Below are 22,105 nucleotides of genomic sequence, written 5' to 3' on the forward strand. Positions count from 1 at the left end.
TGACCAAAGCAGTAGAAGCTGCCAGCTCCATCTATCAATTCTGAAATTAACTTTTCTCTAGTGAGTCGTGACTTTTATTTTGGGGTCATATGATATAATTATAAAGGTTACTTCTAGGAAGGAACATAGCAAAACTCCATGCACTTCCAATTTTGGCTTAATTACTCTTTTGGTCCCTTAATTTATTTTTTGGTTTCGTTTTGGTCTCTTAACTATTAAAAGTTTCGTTTCGGTCCCTTAACTTATTTTTGGGTTTTCTTTTGGTCCCTTAACTATTAAAAGTTTCGTTTTGGTCCCTTAACTTATTTTTTGGTTTCATTTTGGTCCCTTAACTCTAATACATTCATCCTAACGTAAAGGACCAAAGTGGTTGACGGAGGAAGAGTTAAGGGACCAAAACGAAACCAAAAAATAAGTTAAGGGACCAAAACGAAACTTTTAATAGTTAAGGGACCAAAACGAAACCAAAAATTAAATTAAGGGACCAAAACGAAACTTTTAAGAGTTAAGGGACCAAAACGAAACCAAAAAATAAGTTAAGGGACCAAAAGAGTAATTAAGCCTCCAATTTTTTAAATTTTTAATTTTATTTTGACTTGGCACTTCCAAAATAATAGCATCCGTGCATTGGAGAGAATATGGGACATATGATTTATGTTTTGTCTTACCTTGATTACTCACATGCTTCCCTGTACGGAATGTCTTGAGTTCTAAAGAATTGGTGTGAAATGGAATGCTCATTAATGGTATCTTGATATGGTATATGCATATTCAATTCGATTAATACATTTAAGCTAGATTTGGAATTACTTAATTGGTTGAAACTTATAAAAATAAAGTTTTTATATTCCATTTTAGTTAGTCAAGGAAAATGATTATTTATGGTGCATAATAATAACAATGAGGATCAAGTTTAGGTCTTCGTTCTAATGATGTTGTTTGTGTTTCTTATCCGAGTTGCACATGTGAAGTATTTGTTTAGCATAATATGAAAATACAATATACAAAACACCGAATCTAAATCTATTTCTCCACATGATGTGTTAACACCATTAGAACAAAGATTTAATAAGTTTTGTAACATAAATATCTTTTGCTCATTGGTACAAGTGAAGCATATTAGTCATTGTATGTAAGTGGATCATTTGGTGTCGTCAATGAGCTAAAAATTGGATGAGGTAATTAAAAGTTTTAGGAAAATTTGAATTTTAGGCCATTCAAATGTGTCATCGAATTTCTTTTATTTCTATTTTTTGGGTGGAGTAATAAAAAAAAAAAATCATTTTTAAAATTATTTAGTTTATTCTTTTTTATAAATTTTTAAAAATTCAGGTTAAAGGTGGAGCAACATTTCTTAAACCTTATTCTCGATTAAAACCCAGATGGTTCCCATTTTTTCAAAGTTCATGTATTGATTTCTGCCCCTCTTTTATAATTATATGAAATAATTATTTCATTACTTATTATATTTTTAATGTCAAATAAAAATATGGAATTTATTTATTTTAAAAAATATATATTTATTTAAATAATATACATCTTATCATCTATCAAGGGACGAATCGTTTGAGAGAACCCAAAATTGATTATGGATAGAATAATTCTTAGTTAGAATATACTGACCGAACTATGAATTACTAGAGCCTCCCTATCATGTCAATATCAAGTGTGCACCAGACACATTGATAGATATCTGGCAAGTGTACCAAAGACTATCGAAGTAGTAAATAAAAGACCGTATCTATGAGGACTGTGTTAACTTCAATAAACCAGTAGCGTTATTAATTAGGATGTGTAAAAGTTATTTTGTTGCCCTAGGCAGTAGATTTGGTTTGATTGCATAGAATTTTAAATAACAGAAAGTAAAGATTTGATTAGAAAATATGAGAGAGATGAGATCAGGTCTTTCGAATCCTCTGGTTCCCCTAATTGGTATACTGCACCTATTTCTTACGAATGATTCTCTAGTTTCACGATGATTAACAAAATAGCCCTAATCAATCCCTTGACTTAGGACCCTCTTCTCCGATTACTGCCCCTAATTCCTTAGGTGGTCTAATATTCTTTGAAGGTTTTAAGAACGTTAACTTAATATCACAAATAAACGATTATCCATTCCTAGACTAACCCTGTTTACTTGAACAAGTCAATTAGGTCTAAGTTGAAAGCTATGGTCAGTAGTCATTCATTCTCACGAAATCATGTTTATATTTGATCAGGATATAAAAAGCATTAAGAACAAATGAATTGAATAAAGACTAGATTATCATTCACAATAGATAGAGTTTCACAACAACATGTTTCAATTACGGTTACACATAATCATCTCAGACCTAATCTGTAAGAGATTTAACTACTCATAATCGAGTTTACAAATAGCATAATCAATATAGGAATTAAAACATACATGAACTGATAGAAGGTTGAAGAAATCACCCTCTTAGCCGTCTTTAGGTCTCAAAATCGCACTTTGCTCTTTCCAAATCGTAATTCTTGTTTTCAGAGTAAACTTCAGAATAAATAGGCTCAGAATTTTGCCTAATCGTGTCACGTTTTTAGTAAATCGTGACACGTTTTGCCTTGTGTAAACCACCTAAATTAGGGTTTCCAGAATCGTGTCACGTTTTGGTCATCGTGACACATTTTGCTCAATGCCGATAGCATGTTTTTGACCTCTGAAATCATGTCACGTTTTGTCTAAATCATGACACGTTTTGTCTCTTCTCATTTTATTCAGCTATTCTGCTTTTCTTGCTGCTTAAGTTGCCTTGTGAACTCAAAAATGTGATGAAATTACAGAAAAAATTACGTAATGACGAGATGTCATCACACATGATAGGAAAAAAATGATATCATCTTTCTTATCATGTGTATATCAAACAAACGATATGATAAATGTATATATATTGTGACTATCATATCATATCATATCATTATACAATTCTTTATCACACTATATCTCTGTCATATCCTACACATCAAGCAACACCAGTTACGCCAAGTCTTAGACTTTAAAATTAGACCAATTATCGTAAGCAACAGTAGTTAACCGCCATTGGAAGTAAAAACGTCATTTTAGAGTGCTCGAGAGCAAACAGTGTAGGCTAATTAAAGAGCAATTTTCTGACATATTTAATTTTCTAACATATTGAATTTAAAATAAATTCAAATTTTGAATGAATTTTTATTATGGTACCGTACGCAACCAAATTTCAAGACAACTAAGAATTTATCTAAAAACAATACACGAACATAAAAATGGTAAATTCTTAGGTACCTTGGTTGAGTATGACTATCTTGCAAATATTGAAAATAAAATTCATTCAAAATTTAAATTTATTTTAAAATAAATTAATATTAAAATATGATATGGGGTTGGTATCTCAACTAGTTTGTGAAAAAATTTAGGTCAAATGTATCTAAAGATCCTTTAAGTTTTTCGTTTTTTCCAAAATGATCCTTTAAGTTTCAAAAGTCCCAAACAAGTCCTTTAAGTTTCAAAATGATCCTTTTAGTTTTTGAATCGTTTCAAACAAGTCATTTTAGAGGATGATGATGATGATTCAGATGATAGCAACAAAGAGCCATTATCCACCATTTGTCATACCTAAAAAGATGACTAATTTTAAGTGGGTCTTAGGAGCCAGATTTCGTACCAAAGATGAGTTCAAGGAAGCAATTACCAACTATGCTATCTCCAATAGGACTTGTTTGAAACAATTCAAAAACTAAAGGACTTGTTTGAGACTTTTGAAACTTAAAGGACCACTTTGGAAAAAACGAAAAACTTAAAGGACCTTTAGATGCATTTGACCTAAAATTTAAATGAGTTAGAGTCATTGGTTTGAAGATGAAAAAGTATGAGAGCTAGTTGCTAACACATTTGCCATTAAAAAATAAATAAAAATATGACATGATAATGAGTGATTTGAGGATGGATCCATTCTCAATCAAAGAGGAGAGTACCGGAGTGTCCTGTCCACCCTAAAAAATTGCTAAAAAGATCGAGAGCAAACCATGTAGGCTAATTAAAGAGCAATTTTCTGACATATTTAATTTTCTAACATATTGAATTTAAAATAAATTCAAATTTTGAATGAATTTTTATTACGGTACCGTACCCAACCAAATTTCAAGACAACTAAGAATTTATCTACAAACAATACATGAACATAAAAATGGTAAATTCTTAGGTACCATGGTTGAGTATGACTATCTTGCAAATCAAATTCATTCAAAATTTAAATTTATTTTAAAACAAATTAATATTAAAATACGATATGAGGGTTGGTATCTCAACTAGTTTGAGTTAAAATTTAAATGAGTTAGAGTCATTGGTTTGAGGATGAAAAAGTATGAGAGCTAATTGCTATCACATTTACCATTAAAAAAAAAAGGTTAAATATGTTTTTGGTCCCTATAAATATGCCAACCTTTCGTTTTAGTCCCTCTAAAATTTTCCTTCAAATTTTAGTCCCTATAAAATTTTCAATCAATACTTTTGGCCCCTATTTTTAATATAATTTTTGTATTTTTTAATGAAATTGTGCAGAAATGTGTAAAATATTCTAAAAAAATTTCCTAAAAAAAATTAAATTTTTTAACAAAACACAAATTAAATATGAATTTTTAACCTTAAAACATATAAAAATTCATATTAAATTCATGTTTTGATAAAAAAATTCTGAATTTTTTTTGGAGTGATTCTTATAATATTTTGAATTTTTCTAGAAAATTTTATTAAATAATATGAATTCTACATATGAGTTTACTTTAAAAGAGGGACCAAAAGTGAAGATTGAAAATTTTATAGGGACTAAAAGTTAATGGAAAATTTTAGAGGGACTAAGACAAAAAGTTGACATATATTTATAGGGACCAAAAAAATATTTAACCCTAAAAAAAATATATGATAATGAGTGATTTGAGGATGGATACATTCTCAATCAAAGAGGAGAGTACCGGTTATTTCAAAAAAAAAAAAAAAAAAAGAGGAGAGTACCGGAGTGTCTACCCAAAAAAATTGCTAAAAAAATAGAAATCAAAACACAAGAGAATAATGTTTTGTCCAAAAGAAAAAAGAATACAAGAATAATGTTGTCCTATACTTCGCACTCTTTATCCCTATTTGCTTGATATTATCTCAGCCACACAGTGAAAAAGCTAGAAAAATGTAACGATAACTACAAATCTCAACAGTAGTTCATAAAAAAAGGAAGAAGACAACTGGAAACATGTTTTACACGACATACATTAATAGCAAATTGAAAACGAAATTAACAAGATTGTATCATTGAATTAATATTGTATTTTTGGATCATTGTGATGAATAGTAGATGAAATACTAATTAGAGATTTATGTATTTTTGGAAATAATGAAGAGATTTTTTTAGTATTTTCATTGTTTACTAAAAATGTAAATAATTGTTCACTTCAAGATTGTAATATCCCCTTACTAGTAAGTTAAATTAGCAAAAAATTTAAGAAATAAAAATTGAAAATGTTTTCATAAGGTAAACAAGTCTAAGGGTCTCTTTGGGAGAGTTTAGGAGGGCTAAGTCTATATATATATATATATATATATATATATATATATATATATATATATATATATATATATATATATATATAATATTTTAAGAAAATTAACGGAACGAGAAAGTCTTAGGGAAACAAACCTAAATGCAAAAAGTTTGGGCACACTCACATAAATGCTTAATTTTTTAAAGATAAATTGGTTTAATGATGTTGAATGATGTAACTGATTTATTTATCATTTAATTTTCTTTATTGTTGTGTGTGTGCCCAAATAATTTTATTTATGTTTGTATCTATGTAAAACTTTCTCTTAACGGAACATCATAAGTAATGATATTATTAGTCCAACAACTTTTTTTTTGAAAGGATTATTAGTCCAACCACTTGTCATTCTAAAAAAAAGTCATCTCCTTCTAAACCCTCCTTCCAAAAACACCATAATGTTTTTCTTTCCTTCAAAATTTGCAACCTCTATCTAATTTCATATCTATTAACCCAGGGACTATAATACGAGAACTTAAAAATTAATAAAAAATTATAGAAATCAGAACACGAGAATAACATGTTTTGTTCAAAAGGAAAAAGAATGCAAGAATAAAGTCGTCCTACATTTTTCACTCTTCAAGTTCACATAACCATTAATTTATTCTTTCCTTGTCATCTAGAAAAAGTAAGATCACATGAGATATTGTTTTATTTATTTATATAAGTATTAGATTCTTCGGTATAAATATAGCTGCAATTGATAAATAATGATACATTACCATCAAGAACAAATTCAATTCATTACCTCATTTAAAAAAAAAGTTCTTTTTTGCTACCATGACAACAAATGTTGATAGTGAGAACATATTATTCAACATTACACCCGATCAAGTTAACACTTTTATAAGTGAGTACACATTGGAAGGAAAATGGGACAATGTTATAAAGTTGTACAATGAATTTCCAGAACAAGCTCACAAAGCACTTATCTCTGAATCAGCTGGCACTGCATTACATGTAGCCATAGATTTGGACGAAGAAGATGTTGTTAAAGAGCTTGTGAATGCAATTTTAACACATAATGTGGAAGGTAGTGATGAAAGAGTTGAAGCATTGGAAATGGAGAATGAACGTGGAGACACACCATTGCATTTTGCTGCATCAAGGGGTTTTGCTAAAATATGTAAGTGTATTATTGGGAATAATAATGAGAGGATATATTTGTTGAGTCTTAAAAATGAACATGGTGAGACACCTCTTTTTCAAGCTGCAATTAATTGGAGAAAACAAGCATTTGCTTATCTTGCTCATATTTCCAAAGAGATTGTCACTTTGCAAGATCTTGTTCGAGAAGATGGTGATAGTATTCTTCACACCGCTATCCGAGGAGAATATTTCGGTAAATTAAGCTATATAACTTGCGTTTAGAAATATACTATCATATGTCCGCGTGAGCATAGCTCAGTTGGTTTGGACAATGCATAATATATGCAAGGTCCGGGGTTCGAACCCGACCACCACCAAAAAAAAAAAGAAATATACTATCATATCATGCAAAAATATATATATATAGCTTATATTTTTAGGATGATTAATTTTTTTGGCACTTGGAATGTTTTTTTTAAAAATATATTAGCATCTTTTTGTCTGTGGATTCAACTCAACTTATAATGTCGATATTGTCAAGCCGAACATCTTCACCTGAGTTCGAATCTGAAATCTCGCAATTGTGTGTGTGAGTTTTCAGTGAATGTTATCACTTCATAGTTCTTTCACATTAGGGATGGTTGCTCCTATTCATTTGTTTTTATATTTTAGTGTTATTTTAACCTTCTTTATATTTGGATTAATAAATCATCAATTTAGTCTTTAAACTATAACACTACAACCTAGAGCTGTCAAAACGGGCTACCCGGCCCGTTTAGGGCCGGCCCTAACGGGTTTCGTACTTTATCGGGCCGGGCCAAAAAGCCTGGTCGAAAACCGGGCTTGAAATATACTACCCGAGTCCGGCCCTACACGGGCCGCGGGCTAAACGGTCTGGCCCATATATTTATATATATATATATCGTGGATCAAACAGGAGAGTTTAGAAACTAAGTTGAATGTTTAATGTACTATTTTCTTTCATTTTTTATGTTGTTATGTAGAATAAAAAAAAACTTAAATCTCATTCTCTTGCACTCTAATTAAACATATATACTTTGCAATATAATATGTTATGGAACAGATTTGGCTGTGATTATAGTAAATCAGTATGATTACCTCAGCACACATCTGAACAAAGAAGAATCAACTCCTCTCAAAGTCCTTGCCACTAGACATTCAGCCTTCAAAAGTGCAAGCAATCTTTCATGGTATAAGCGAATCCTATACCACTGTAAGTACTCATTAATACATATAATTAAAATTTACACATACATACATACATACATACATACATACATACATACATACATACATACATACATACATATAGGGAGCATATCCAGTGAGAACCAATATCTTATATGAGAAACGAGAACTATCTATATCAGCCATCAGATTTAAATTTTAATTAACGCGTAAGATTTAATTTTTTTCTCAAAACATACCTTGTAATTGATATAGAAAATCACAAGTTAACAAATTGTGCTACAATCTTGGCACAATTAGCGCTCCAAATAATTAGGTTTTACGCTATTAGGTTTCTTGTTTCTTTCTTTTATTTTTTTTTTGACAAAAAAGTTTCTTGTTTCTCTTCATATTATTGTCCCACGTTTTTTTTTTTTCTTTTTTCCTTAATATGATATGATTTTGCCATTTGCACTCTTTTAAGAAAGCTAGTATATACTGCAAGAAATTTCCCAATCTTGTTTATCCTCACCGATAATCGTTCCAATTATCATGTATAGGATTGTGTCTATTACCTTTTATCGATTAATTAATTAAATCTAGTGTTACTTGCTGATTTGAGGGAAAGGTTTGAGATTTGGAAATGGCTGCAACAAACAAGAAATCAAAGAAAGCGTAAAACCTAATCTGGTAATTATTTGGAGAAGAGAAACTAACACTAATTGTGCCAAGATTTTTAGCTCAATTTGTTAACTTGTAATTTTGTATATCAATTACACGATATGTTTTAAGCAAATAATTAAATCTTACCCGTTAATTAAATCTGATGGCTGATATAGATAGTTCTCGTTTCTCATATAAGATATTGGTTCTCACCGGATATGCTCCCCATATATATATATATATATATATATATATATATATATATATATATATATATATATGGGGGCTGTTAACTTGCACCCACCTAAAAACACTAAGGTGCAAGTTAACAAGCTGCACCTACTTGTACTTTACTAAAACACCCTTTTGTCTCTATTAAACTTTATTTTAATTAAAAGGACATTTTTGTAAATAGCATAAATAATATTTGTTTATAATAGAAAAACATGGGTGTTTTGGTAAATAACTAGTAGGTGCAGCTTGTTAACTTGCACCTTAGTGTTTTTAGGTGGGTGCAAGTTAACAACCCCCTATATATATATATATATATATATATATATATATATATATATATATATATATATATATATATATAGTTTGAGTATTAATTTGTTTGTTGCCAATTTAAGGCATACTTGTGGAACCACTGGATCCTGCAAAAACAATAAGGTCATATTTGAGAAAGATGGAGGCTCGTCCGGATTCTAACAAGATGAAGTTACCAGATAACTATACCACTTTATATGATTTGTTTTCTATATTTGGTATGTCATATGCCATCAGTACGGTTTTTATTGGTAATTTACTGAAAACATATAGATTAATCTGTCTTCATTGATACATCATCATAGATATTGGTTCCTTAAAAGGACAATAACTTAAGTATGTAAAAAGCCTTTTTGTAACCTTGGTTATTATTTACCCGTGAGTTTTGGATCCCCTTCAGCTATGTGCACCGTACAACATAATGCAAAGTCATTGAATTTAAGAACAACGTACACAAACAACCTAACTTTATCTCACTAATTAATTAGTACCGACTACAAGAATCAAGTTACCCTATAATGTTCTATTATATACCATGTTTCGAAGAAGAAAAAAATCTCTAATTTGAAATTTACATCCTAGAATCCAACAACTTTAACTATGTGTGTCACGGTCGTTGCAGGAAATCCAAATAACTTTATTTGTTTTTTGTTAGGAAAAATGGTCAAAATCCATTTACATTTAAAGAACAACAAACAAGGCCCAGAAGATCCATCAAATGACACAAAAAACCTTTTAAAGAAGAACGAACAAGATCCAGAAGATCCATCAAATGATCGTAGTCAGCCCACATTAAAGAAGAACGAACAAGACCCAGAAGATCCATCAAATGATCGTAGTCAGTCCAAATTAAAGAAGAACGAACAAGACCTAGAAGATCCATCAAACAAGACCCAGAAGAAAGAACAAAACCCAGAAGATCCATCAAATAAGATCCAGAAGAACAAACAAGAACGAGAGAAATATCCTGTTGGATTTTTGCCAAAAAATTATGAAACCTTTCTTGAATTTGTCAAGTCTGCATATGTACACACTCTTGGCCTTTCGGGAGTAGGTATGTATATCTTCTCCATATTAATTAGTGTCTACTTTTTTTGGATTACAAGAGGACCAAAGCCGAAATTAGTGCCTACTTTTGTATAATTGATATTCTTATGAAATTACTTTTTTTTTTGAAGGATTCTTATGAAATTACTTCTTATGCACTAATAGTTAAATGACTTCTATACATACATTTAACCAGAAATATTATACAAATAAAATATAGGATAGGATAGGATGGTAACTTGACACGAATAATTAATTGCTTATTTCTAAATCAATGCTCCATTTATTTAAAGAGTTGAAGGATGTAAAGACTGCAAAGAAGAAGCACATATGGAGTAGTCAGCTGTTGAAGGCATTGATGAAAAGACCTTATGCAGCATACACTGGTGACGGTGGTCAACCAACTGATACGGAAATTGATTCTGATATGTATAAAATGGGTTTGTTTAACAAGTGCAATATTGCACATGTGAACGCAACTAAAAGTGGTAAGTTTTTATAGAAAAACACAACTATTTATTCAAAAGTTATATATTTAATACAAAATGTACAAGTTTTAATACAAAATTTCTATTTTAAACTTTTTAACATGTGTAAATTTGCACATGTTAGAAAAACCTTTATAATATTTTTGAGGGTTATGCTGACCAGTGTCCTAAGGACACTAGTTAAGGAAACTAGAAATAGTAAGTTTGTATTGAATTCAACATTTTTTTTACTTTTAAAAAGTCAAATAGCTATAACTTTTCACCATTTCCTAATACAAATTTCTAAGTTTGTTCTCTTAACCAATGTTCTAAGAGTACTCTTTAGCATTTCCCTATTTTTTATCCCCATTTCAAACAAAGGTATATATACATGTACTTTTTTTTTTGGTAAACTAAGAGATCGATTACTCTGAACTAATAGTTAAGAGATCTAAATATCAGATTTTTTTTTTGGTAAACTAAGGCATATAACAAAATATAATAATTTTTATGGAACAACAAAATTTAATAAATTGTATCAAAACTATCAATTTCATGGTTTATAGTTTGAATATTTTGAGCCAATTTTTTTTTTATAATATAATAACTTGCGATTTTGATTGTTCCCTTGAAAAAATTGGATTTTCCAATCATATTTTCCCATGAACTTTGAATCCTTGGAAAAATTAAACATTTTCGAGAAACAATTTTCCCATAAAGTCCTCGAAACACAATTTCATATTTTAAATTTATCGCGACATGTTCCATGGGACACATACAAATCTGACCATTACATGAACACATCTTACAAGGGAAAGTCCTCTTGAAACCCTAAACCCTAATCGTCCTCAAACACATATGAATGGCATTTTTACACCTTCCATTGCATTTGACACTGCAGATGAAAAACAAGAACAAAAGGAAAATGAGATAAATGAAACCACATCAACTCCAAATGAAAGTAAAAAGAAGGAAACAAAAGTTGACAAAAAGGAGACACCATTTTTGGTTGCAGCGAAAAATGGAATAGTTGAACTGGTTAACGAAATTCTAAACAAAATACCGAGTGCCATTCATGACACAAACTCAAGGAAAGAAAATGTATTGCTTGTTGCAGTGAAGTCAAGACAACCCCTTATTGTTGAGACATTGAAAACGAGAATGACTAAGGACTCAAAAGAAGAACTTTGGAATAACTTGATTCTTGCAATGGATGAGGATGAGAATACAATATTGCATTTGGCAGCAGAGGCACTAGGCGCGGGTAAACCTTGGCAGATTGCTGGTTCTGCCTTACAAATGATGTGGGATATAAAATGGTTTCAGGTACATACAATTATTACAATCATATTCATAATCATTTTTAAAATATTGCTTACTTGTTTTGAAGTTAGTTTCTTAACTTTAATTTTTCTTAAACCCCTTGTGCATGTCGGATTGACTTATTTTAGGTTATCTATCGACATAACATTTGTGAGGCTCTTTACAAGAACCTATGAAAACAACATATAACATGTTTATAAGCTATTTTCAGCTTATTTCCATAAAATCTTCATAATAGCTTATAGAAAAAAAACCTTACAAGTTATATGAAAACAATTAAATTATTTTATTTTGTTATAGATATAGTTTATACGTAAGTACTTTATTAAATTAGTTATCAAAGTAAACCATAAGCTTACAGGCATTTTTGGGAGTAAATGACATTTTAGTCATTGAAATAGTAAAAGTCGGTTAATTTAGTCTCTCAAATTTGCCAAATAACAATTTAATCATTAAACTGAAACACATCAATCAATTTAGTTCTTTCATCAAAATATTTATTTGGGGTATGTTTGGGAGTTTACGAGAGGAGGGTTTTAAAAAAGGAAGGATAAAGAAGAAATTGAGGACTTTATTGGAAGGGGGGTGCTTCGGGAAATTTATTTTTCTTTATAATACAAAATCTTCTTAATTTAGTAGAACTTAAAAGTTGTATTGAACAAAGATTTGAGAGGGTTTGCAGGGCTTGGATAGATTCAAAGATTAAAAATTTAAAATGCCTATTTACTCCATTATTTGTCTGGTGAAGAATATGCATGTAGTTGATTTTAGAAACTTCCATGAAGCAAAAGCTTTACTAAAATGTTTAGAGAAATACTATTATTACTCTCTATTTTATTACTTTTTCTCTTATTAGATGAAGTTCATGTGTATCTACCTTAATAAAAATGAATCCCAAATAAAAGTTGAGTATTGTACATAACTCAAATTTTATCTCTTCCAATGAAAATATTGAAATATGTTGGTTCATTTGCCTTTTCTTTTTTTATCTTGGAGCAGTATATCAAAAGCCTTGTACCACAACACTTCTACTTTAGAACCAACAAAGAGGGAAAAACATCAAGTGAAATTTTCAAGAAATCACACGAAAATCTTATAAAAGACAGCAGCGAGTGGCTAAAAGACACGTCGGAATCCTGCTCCGTCGTATCTGGCCTTGTAGCCGGTGTTTCCTTCGCCACAGCAAGCCAAGTACCCGGCGGCACAACCGATGAAGGCAGTCCAGTATTAGAAGGAAAGCCTGCATTCGATGCCTTCGCCATTTCTTCACTTATCGGACTTTGCTTCTCTGTTACCGGACTCATCATGTTCCTTTCAATTCTCACTTCTCGAAAACAAGCCAAAGATTTTCGTCGAGATTTGCCACTGAAACTTCTTCTTGGGTTAAGCTCTCTTTTTGTGTCCATTGCTTCATTGTTTGTTTCATTCTGCAGTGGACATTTTTTTCTGCTTAGCCATAATTTTAAGTCGATTTTGTTCCCAATTTATGCAACAACTTGTTTACCTGTGACTTTCTATGCCGTTGCACAATTCCCTCTATACTTTGATCTTCTAACAGCTATTTTAACCAAGGTTCCAACGGCAACTGATAAAGGTGACAATTTATAATTAAGGTACTTCCATAGTGTGGTGTTCGAGATATTCATATGTAATGCTTTTGATTTGATTTTTTGTTTTGTTTTTGTTTTGTTGGTGTGATTATGTTATGTTGAGGTTTGTGTTTAAGTTGTAAAATTTTGAGAAACAAGATGTTTAAGTGTGTAATAATTTTTTTATTGGGAGGATGTAATTGATTTAAGCTTGATAATCGAATAATAATCACATTATATATGAGTTCTTGCAAATCATTCTTTTTGTTTCTTGTTGGAGTTACTTATTGTTTAGTAGTTATAGTTTTGTGTTGGTTTTGTACCTTCAATTCGTGTCAAATGATGACTCGTTTTTTGAGGAACATAAAGAGTGCTTGTTGCTTTGTGGTAAGGAACAAACTAGTTGGAGTGATAGTGAGATTAAATTGGACTCAGATTTTATAAACAATGAACATAAGGAGTGCTTGTTACATAAGATAAAAATTTGGTTGGAAGATAAGACCCTATTAAAGGTGGCTAATCAAGTTCCCAGACAAAAATTAATTGTTAGCAAAGTCGATAAATACTTCACAACAATAACATGGTTAAAGAAAAACCAAAACAAGGACTAATTTGTCTAGGATCATTTGCCTAAAGATTAGAACTAAGCAATTAGGGATATTTCTCCACAACTTATCTCTCATCTTTTTTCAACCATTTCACAGCAATATCACCTATTTCACAACAACATAAGCCAAGCCATTAAAAAAGAGAGCATATGTAAACCTTGCAAGGGTTTCTCTATCATCCTTAAATAAAACTTTAAATTTTCAAAAATCAAATCCTAATAAATATAAGGCTGAATAGATTTTTTTTTTTTTGAAGATTTGCATTGCATTTTATTGGGCTTTCATTTTCTGAGTATTTTGAAGATCTTTGAAGGTGATGATCAAAAGGGTTTTTTTAGACCAGAGAAGAGAGAGGGAATGAAAGAGGGGAGAGAGAGAGCTTTTCACTAACAATTTCTTCACACGTGTTTAGGGTTTTGCGATAAGATTTGATTAAGAGATGGTGCACGTTGTTTGATTTGTGATTTGAATTTTGTTGCATGTTTGTTTTTGAGTTAGGCAACTTTTGAGCAGAATGAGGAGATACAAATGATTTCTGATTTTTTTTTAGTTTACAATTTTCTGATTTTTATGAATGATGATGAATATGATATTAAAGAATGATGACATGATGTTGAAGGAGATGGTGAAGGGATGAGTTTTTTTTTTAATTCCATTCATAAATATGTGTTTTTTTAATTACACATGTGGCATCCAACTCACTTAAATGAGGTGTCACGTATGTGTTGACCGGCTCAAAATTGACTACTTGCAAATGGGGTGGGGAGTACCTTTAAGCTAAAATAGAATTGAAGGTAGTTCAAAGGTTTGTATTATTTTCGTAATCAACCATACCTATTCTCTATTTTAGTTTTGATTTTGGTTTGTTCTCATGACCATGAGCATTTCAATCATTCAAAGGAAAAGATGATGAAAAAAAAACCATAGGATGACATGTTAGGAATATGACCCAATGACGGTGGAGAAAAGGGTGGGAAGTGATATCTAGGCAATCCCTATATTCGTCTCCAACATCCATGCTGCATATCATATCATCATATCATATTCTACTAAAAACCACAATTTCAACCTCTCCTTAATTTTCCCTCATTGGAATCAAATCACCACTCCAATGACTGCAGCCCCTCCATCCACCATTATCATACAAGGTGGTTTTCTATGTCCCTTTCTATTATTATTTTAATGACAAGTATTTACTCTTTAGTTTGAGTTTGAATTCAAGACCTCCAACTCTTTAACCATTATCTCAAATCAGGTGAGCTATATTCAACCCCATGACGCTCTCTATTGATCGCCATATTGCTTTAGGATCATCTCTGAATCTCGTGGTATAACCTCTCTCTGTCTTTCTCTTTAAGATTGGTTACATGTTTAACTCTTTTAAAACATCACACGTCACTATTTAAAACGAGGTCCCACATGTATGACAAAAAACAAGGAAACTTCGTTAAACAAGTTAAACAGAGAACCGATCTAAAAAGTAGCGATCAAGAGTTAACTCCTAATCTCAGGCGAACGTGAATTAGGACCCTATGTGGGTATTTTTGGCATTTTGAGGTGTTGTTAAACAATTGAAGTTGCCTAAAGAGCAATTCTCAACATAATTTACACGTTGGCCTAAAATATCAACAACGAGAATAATATTTTGTAGAAATTTTATACATAAGAATAATATTTTGTCCAAAAGAAACAAGAATACTAGAATAATGTCGTTCTATATTTTGCACTCTCTTTATTTCTTTTTGTCTGATTCTCTCAGCCACACAGTGAAAAAGCTAGAAAAAAGTAACGATAACCACAAATCAATAGTTCATAAAAAGGAAGAAGACAACTGAAAAATGATTTACAAGACATAAGAGCAAATTGAAAATTAATAACCAAAGTAAAGTTTTTCCCCCTCATATATTTTATTCGCTAGCTACACCCCTCCCATTAAGTTCACATCTATGAGATAATATTAATTATGCACTAACTCAATTTATACTTCCCTTGTCATCTAGATAAAGTTACATCACATGATTCACATGAGATATTTTTTTAATAAGATTCTTTGGTATAAAATTAACGATGATGATACATTATGACCACGAACAAAACTAATCTAGCTATACAGTAAATTGTTACATTACATCTTCAATTACTCCATTTTACCACTATGACAACGATTGGTGATAGTGACAATATATTACTCAACATTTCACCCGATGAAGTAAATGATTTTCTAGGTGAGTATACATGGGAAGGTAAATGGGAAAATGTTATAATGATTTACTATGCATTTCCAGAACAAGCCCACAAAGCAATTATCTCTGATTCAGTTGGTACTGCATTACATGTAGCCATAGATTTAGACGAAGAAATTGTTGTTAAAGAGCTTGTGAATGCAATTTTAACACATAATGTAGAAGTTGGTGATGAAAGAGTTGAAGCATTGGAAATGGAGAATGAACGTGGAGACACACCATTGCATTTTGCAGCATCAAGAGGTTTTGCTAAAATATGTAAGTGTATTATTGGGAATAATAATGAGAGGATATATTTGTTGAGTCGTAAAAATAAACATGGTGAGACACCTTTTTTTCAAGCTGCAATTAATTGGAGAAAGCAAACATTTGCTTATCTTGCTCATATTTTCAAAGAGATAGTCACTTTGCAAGATCTTGTCCGAGATGATGGTGATAGTATTCTTCATACCGCGATTCGAGGAGAATATTTTGGTAAATTATATTTCCTATGTTTCTTTTTAGTTGTCGATTTTCTAAAAAAAATAAAAAATTGTTCCTTTTATTTGCGGTTTTTATAATTCAATGCAACATTAACTATTGTTTTGTCGATGATACCCTTGATTATATATGTGAAAGATAAATATATAAAAAAATTCCATCAAACCTAGCAAACATATTTAGTCATTTTTTGGGTAAGTGTAAATAACTTGTGTTAGAAATATATATCATGCAAAAATATAGCTTATACTATTAGAATGATTAGTTTTTTTGGCATGGTATATAGGCCTAACATGAATTTTAAAAAGAAAAATCTTAACAAAAAAGAAACATATAGTTTATGAAACATTTATAGCTGAAATATATAGTGATATGAATGTACCAAAACAAAAATATATAGTGATATTAAAAAAAATGAATGTACCAAAACATTTATAGCTGAAATATATATAGCTGAAATATATATTAATTAACATATAGTTTATGAAACATTTATAGCTGAAATATATAGTGATATGAATGTACCAAAACAAAAATATATAGTGACATAACGAATGTTTTTCTTTGACTAATTACACATGAATGGAAGATTAGCAGGCAACAAGCTGCGCCGCTAGCTTTTTTGGATGACACATATATTGACTTCTGTTTTTTGGTAGAAACATATATTGACATATTGTGCTATAATTGGTTATACATGTGTTATGTGATGAAACAGATTTGGCTGTGATAATAGTACATTACTATGATTTCCTAAGCACACATCTGAACAAAGAGGATTCAACTCCTCTCAAAGTCCTTGCCACAAGACCTTCAGCCTTCAAAAGTGCAAGCAACCTTTCATGGTATAAGCGAATCCTATACCACTGTAAGTACTAATTAATACATAGATATATATGTGTTGGACAATTATGTAACATTAATATTTTGAATTAAAAATGTACTATATATGTATGTGATTTGAGTATTTTAATTTCTTTGTTGCCAAATTAAGGTACACTTGTGGAAAAACTGGATGCTGAAAGAACAATGAGATCAAATTTGAGAAAGATGGAGTCTCGTGCAGATTCTAACAAGATGGAGTTACCAGATAACTATACCACTTTATATGATTTCGTTTCTATAGGGTTGATGGCCACTCTATTCGGTATGCGATAAAAATGGATTCTAATGCCACTGGTCTTCCTTTTTTATGTTTAATTTTTTTGCTTTATTCCTTTGATTGATACTTAACTTACTGATACATGATTTAATGTGTCTTCACTGATACAACATCATAGATATTGGTTCCCCAAAAGGGATAATAACTTAACTTGAGCATGTAAAAAGAAGGAATTAGCTTATGTCACAAGCTTATATATATAGCCTTTTTGTAACTTTGGGTTATTACATGAAATTTTCATATCTCTCCAGCTTCATAAAACATACTGCAGAGTCGATGAATTTAAGACAAAAAAAAATCTACTTAGATTTTTCTTCGAACCAGCAACTCTAGCAGTATGTCACAATCGTTGCAAAAGATCCAAACAAGCATGAATATTTGTAACTTACTGTATTAACTTACGTTTTCAAATACATTACTTAATATTAATGGTTTAAATATATTTATGGAGGTAATTGCAAAAATATCTTAATTTGTTTCAATTTTGTTAGGAAAAAAGGTCTCAAAAAAGAAACAGCATGATACAGAAGATCCATCAAATGATACAGAGAAATATCCGGTTGGATTTTTGCCACCAAATTATGAAACCTTTCATGAATTTGTCAAGTCTGCATATGTACATACTCTTGGCCTTTCAGGAGTAGGTATGTCTTCTCCATAGTAGTTCTCTACCAGATACGTACGATGGGATGATAATTTAACACGATTAACTAATTAATTGGACATTGGTCCGTTTCCATTTAATGTTTCTTAAATTTATAAGAGTTGAAGGATGTAAAGATTGCAAAGAAGAAGCACCAATGGAGTAGTCAGCTGTTGAAGGCATTGATGAAAAGACCTTATGCAGCATTCACGGGAAGTGGTGGTCGACCTACTGACAGGGAAATTGATTCTGACATGTATAATGTTTTTCCCCAATGGAAACAAGGTATATATGTACTTGTATTCGGATTAGATGCAATAATTATGTCAGATCGTCTGACCTTAAATTAATGAACAAAATTGTTTTAAACTGATTTTGTTATTGTATAATTGGACTGTCCGATTTCAGAACAAAGGCCATGATAAAAATTGTATAGTGTTATACATAGGGGTGTTTGAAATTTAATTCGGATCAGTTTTGAAATAAAAGGCATTCGATACAAAGATTAAAATAACATGCGGTTCAATTCAATTTGAAGTAAGAGGTATTCTATACAAAGACTAAATTATATTTGTTATCTTTAATTTGTATTAATAATGTTTTTCAGGTGGAGCGAGTAGGCTTGAAGAAGAAGAAGAAGAAGAAGAAGAACAAGAATCGGAGCTAGATGTCATAAAGGAAACAACATCTAGGTCAAGAAAAGAAAATGTAAAGAAGGAAAATGAAATAAAGAAGGAAAATGAAAAGGAAATTGACAAAAAGATGACACCATTTTTGGTTGCAGCAAAAAATGGAATAGTTGAAATGGTGAACGAAATTCTAATAAAAATACCAAGTGCCATTCATAACACTAACTCAAGGAAAGAAAATGTATTGCTTGTTGCAGTGAAGTATAGGCAACCCCTTATTGTTGAAACCTTGGGAATGATTAAGCACTCAAAACCAGAACTTTGGAATAATTTGATTCTGGCAATGGATGAGGATGAGAATACAGTATTGCATTTGGCAGCAGAGGCATTAGGTGGTGATAAACCTTGGCAGATTGCTGGTTCTGCCTTGCAAATGATGTGGGATATAAAATGGTTTCAGGTACATACAATGTATATAATCTTTATCTATTCCAAGTGAAAATGTTTGTATAAGTTGATCCATGCGATTTTTTATTTATTTATGTTAAATTGGAATTTGGAGCAGTATATCAAAAGCCTTGTGCCGCAACACTTCTACTTCAGAAACAACAGCAGTGGCAAAACATCAAGAGAAATTTTCAAGAAAACACACAAAGGTCTTATAAAAGACAGTAGCGAATGGCTAAAAGACACGTCGGAATCCTGCTCTGTCGTATCTGCCCTTGTAGCCGGTGTTTCCTTCGCCACAGCAAGTGCTGTACCTGGTGGCACAACTGATCAAGGTAGACCGGTATTAGAAGGCAAGCCTGCATTCGATGTCTTCGCCATTTCTTCGCTTATCGGTCTCTGCTTCTCCGTAACCGGACTCATCATGTTCCTTTCTATTCTCACTTCTAGAAAACAAGCCAAAGATTTTCGTCGCGATTTGCCATTGAAACTTCTTCTTGGGTTAAGCTCTCTTTTTGTGTCCATTGCTTCTATGTTTGTTTCCTTCTGCACTGGACATTTTTTTCTGCTTAGCCATAATTTTAAGTCGGTTTTGTTCCCAATTTACGCAGCAACTTGTTTGCCTGTGACTTTCTATGCCGTTGCACAATTTCCTCTTTACTTTGATCTTATAACAGCTATTTTAACTAAGGTTCCAATGGCAACTGATAAAGGTGACAATTTATAATTAAGTTTTCCATAGTGTGGTGTTGGATATATTCATATGTAATATGTAAAGCTTTTGATTTGATATTTTTTTCTTCTTGTGATGGTTATGTTTGTGTGGTCATGGTTGTGTTGAAGTTAAGAAATTTTTGTATAATTTCGAGATTAATTAAGTTTTGATTTGAACATGATGTATGTTTAAAGTGTAATACATATGTTACCGAGAGAGAGTAATTGATTTAAGCTTACAATTTTGAGAATGTAATAATAATACACTATATATGAGTTCTGGAAAATCTTTGTATTTGTTTTTTGTTGCCATTCTTTTGTATAGTAGTTAATTATAAGTTTGTGTTGGTTTTAAAGCTAAATTTGTTTCTAATGACTCATCCTTTGAGCATGTATACTTATAAAGCTAAATTTGTTTCTAATTAAAACAAGGAACATAATTAAGAGTGGCTTGTTGGTATGGAGTGGTAATGAGTTCGTAAGTTCAACTCCTTCACCAGTAATATAAATAATTTGCAATCATCAATATTACATTGTTTCATGTAGAACTGGTCTCAATTTTTAAAGCAATGTCTCCGGTTAGAGTCTTATGGATTGAAAGAAATTGTTGGAAGCGGAGAACTCCCAGCGGAGATTAATTATCAACAAAGTTGTGTATAGCAACTACATGGTTAAAAACCCTAAAACAATGATTATATGTCGGGTCATTGGACCGGCCAAAACTTGCAACTCTAGCAACTACTTGTTTCACTATTTTTTTCTCTTGTAACCGATTAGACATATTTCTCCCCAACTTTTCTCGCAACTTATTTTCTCCATTTTTTTGCTTCTAAGCTAGAAAGCAAATGATAAGCGTGGTTTCAATTTCATATCACACGACAAATGTGATGAGTGTGGTAAACATGTGTGACCTAACCTCAACACTACATGCCTCTCTAGCTTATTTATTTAAGAATGATATTACACCAAAAACCACCATTTCAACCTCCTTATCTTCCCTCATTGGAAACTAAGGGCCCGTTTGTTACGGATTAAAATAAAAGTGATTTTGATATAAAATAATTTAGAGATTATATTTTAGAGATTATATGAAAAATCAGAATCTATTTTGCGTTTGTTTACTGTAATAAAAATCACTTTTTTTAAACAAATAATCTAGTTTGTTTGGATACAACTATATAAAAGGGATTTTTTGTTACAAAATTAGTTCAATCTTTTAAATTATATTTTCTCTCTCCTCTAAAAAAAATCTATTTTATTTTAAGCTGCTCCTAACAGCTTCTCATTTGAAGCTGTTTTTAGATTATTTTTAGATTCTGATTTTTTTTAAAATCTGTAACAAACGGATACAATACTCTTAAAAGTGATTATTTTTTTAAAATAAGTGATTTTTTTCTTAAAAAAGCTATAACAAACGGGCTCTAAATCACCACTCCAATGGCAGCTCCTCCATCCACGATCATCATAAGATGCGGCTTCCTATGGCCCTTTGGATTTTTGTATTTGAATGACAAATGTTAACAATTAGTTGTTAGAATAATATTTGCTCTTTAGTTCGGTTTTGAATCAAAACCTCTAACTTTTAACTCTTAACTCAAACCAGTTGAGCTACACAACCCTAATGACCCTTTCTATTTATAGCCGATTTTTTTTTAAGATCATCTCCCAATTTCATGGTATCACCTCA

At 31.0% G+C, this 22,105-nt stretch overlaps 2 protein-coding genes across 2 annotated transcripts; both read left to right on the forward strand.

Annotated features, from left to right (window-relative positions):
* The first annotated feature begins 6,299 nt into the window (after window positions 1–6,299).
* LOC146924362 (uncharacterized) lies at window positions 6,300–13,758 on the forward strand. The gene is made up of 7 exons (XM_085709397.1): window positions 6,300–6,922; window positions 7,754–7,903; window positions 9,150–9,284; window positions 9,722–10,120; window positions 10,407–10,601; window positions 11,482–11,906; window positions 12,903–13,758. The coding sequence occupies exons 1-7, from the start codon at window positions 6,361–6,363 to the stop codon at window positions 13,509–13,511; spliced, it is 2,475 nt and encodes an 824-aa protein (XP_085565523.1). The 5' UTR covers window positions 6,300–6,360; the 3' UTR covers window positions 13,512–13,758.
* Window positions 13,759–16,177: 2,419 nt separating this feature from the next.
* On the forward strand, window positions 16,178–20,705 carry LOC146924363 (uncharacterized). Its single transcript, XM_085709395.1, has 7 exons — window positions 16,178–16,817; window positions 17,542–17,691; window positions 17,818–17,970; window positions 18,477–18,629; window positions 18,749–18,913; window positions 19,236–19,717; window positions 19,823–20,705. Exons 1-7 carry the CDS (start codon window positions 16,256–16,258, stop codon window positions 20,429–20,431), a joined length of 2,274 nt encoding a protein of 757 aa, XP_085565521.1. The 5' UTR covers window positions 16,178–16,255; the 3' UTR covers window positions 20,432–20,705.
* Window positions 20,706–22,105: the final 1,400 nt, after the last annotated feature.

Source organism: Medicago sativa, chromosome 5, assembly GCF_051527215.1.
Source record: "Medicago sativa cultivar Bolivia chromosome 5, Bolivia_mono, whole genome shotgun sequence".
NCBI classification, from domain to species: Eukaryota; Viridiplantae; Streptophyta; class Magnoliopsida; order Fabales; family Fabaceae; genus Medicago; species Medicago sativa.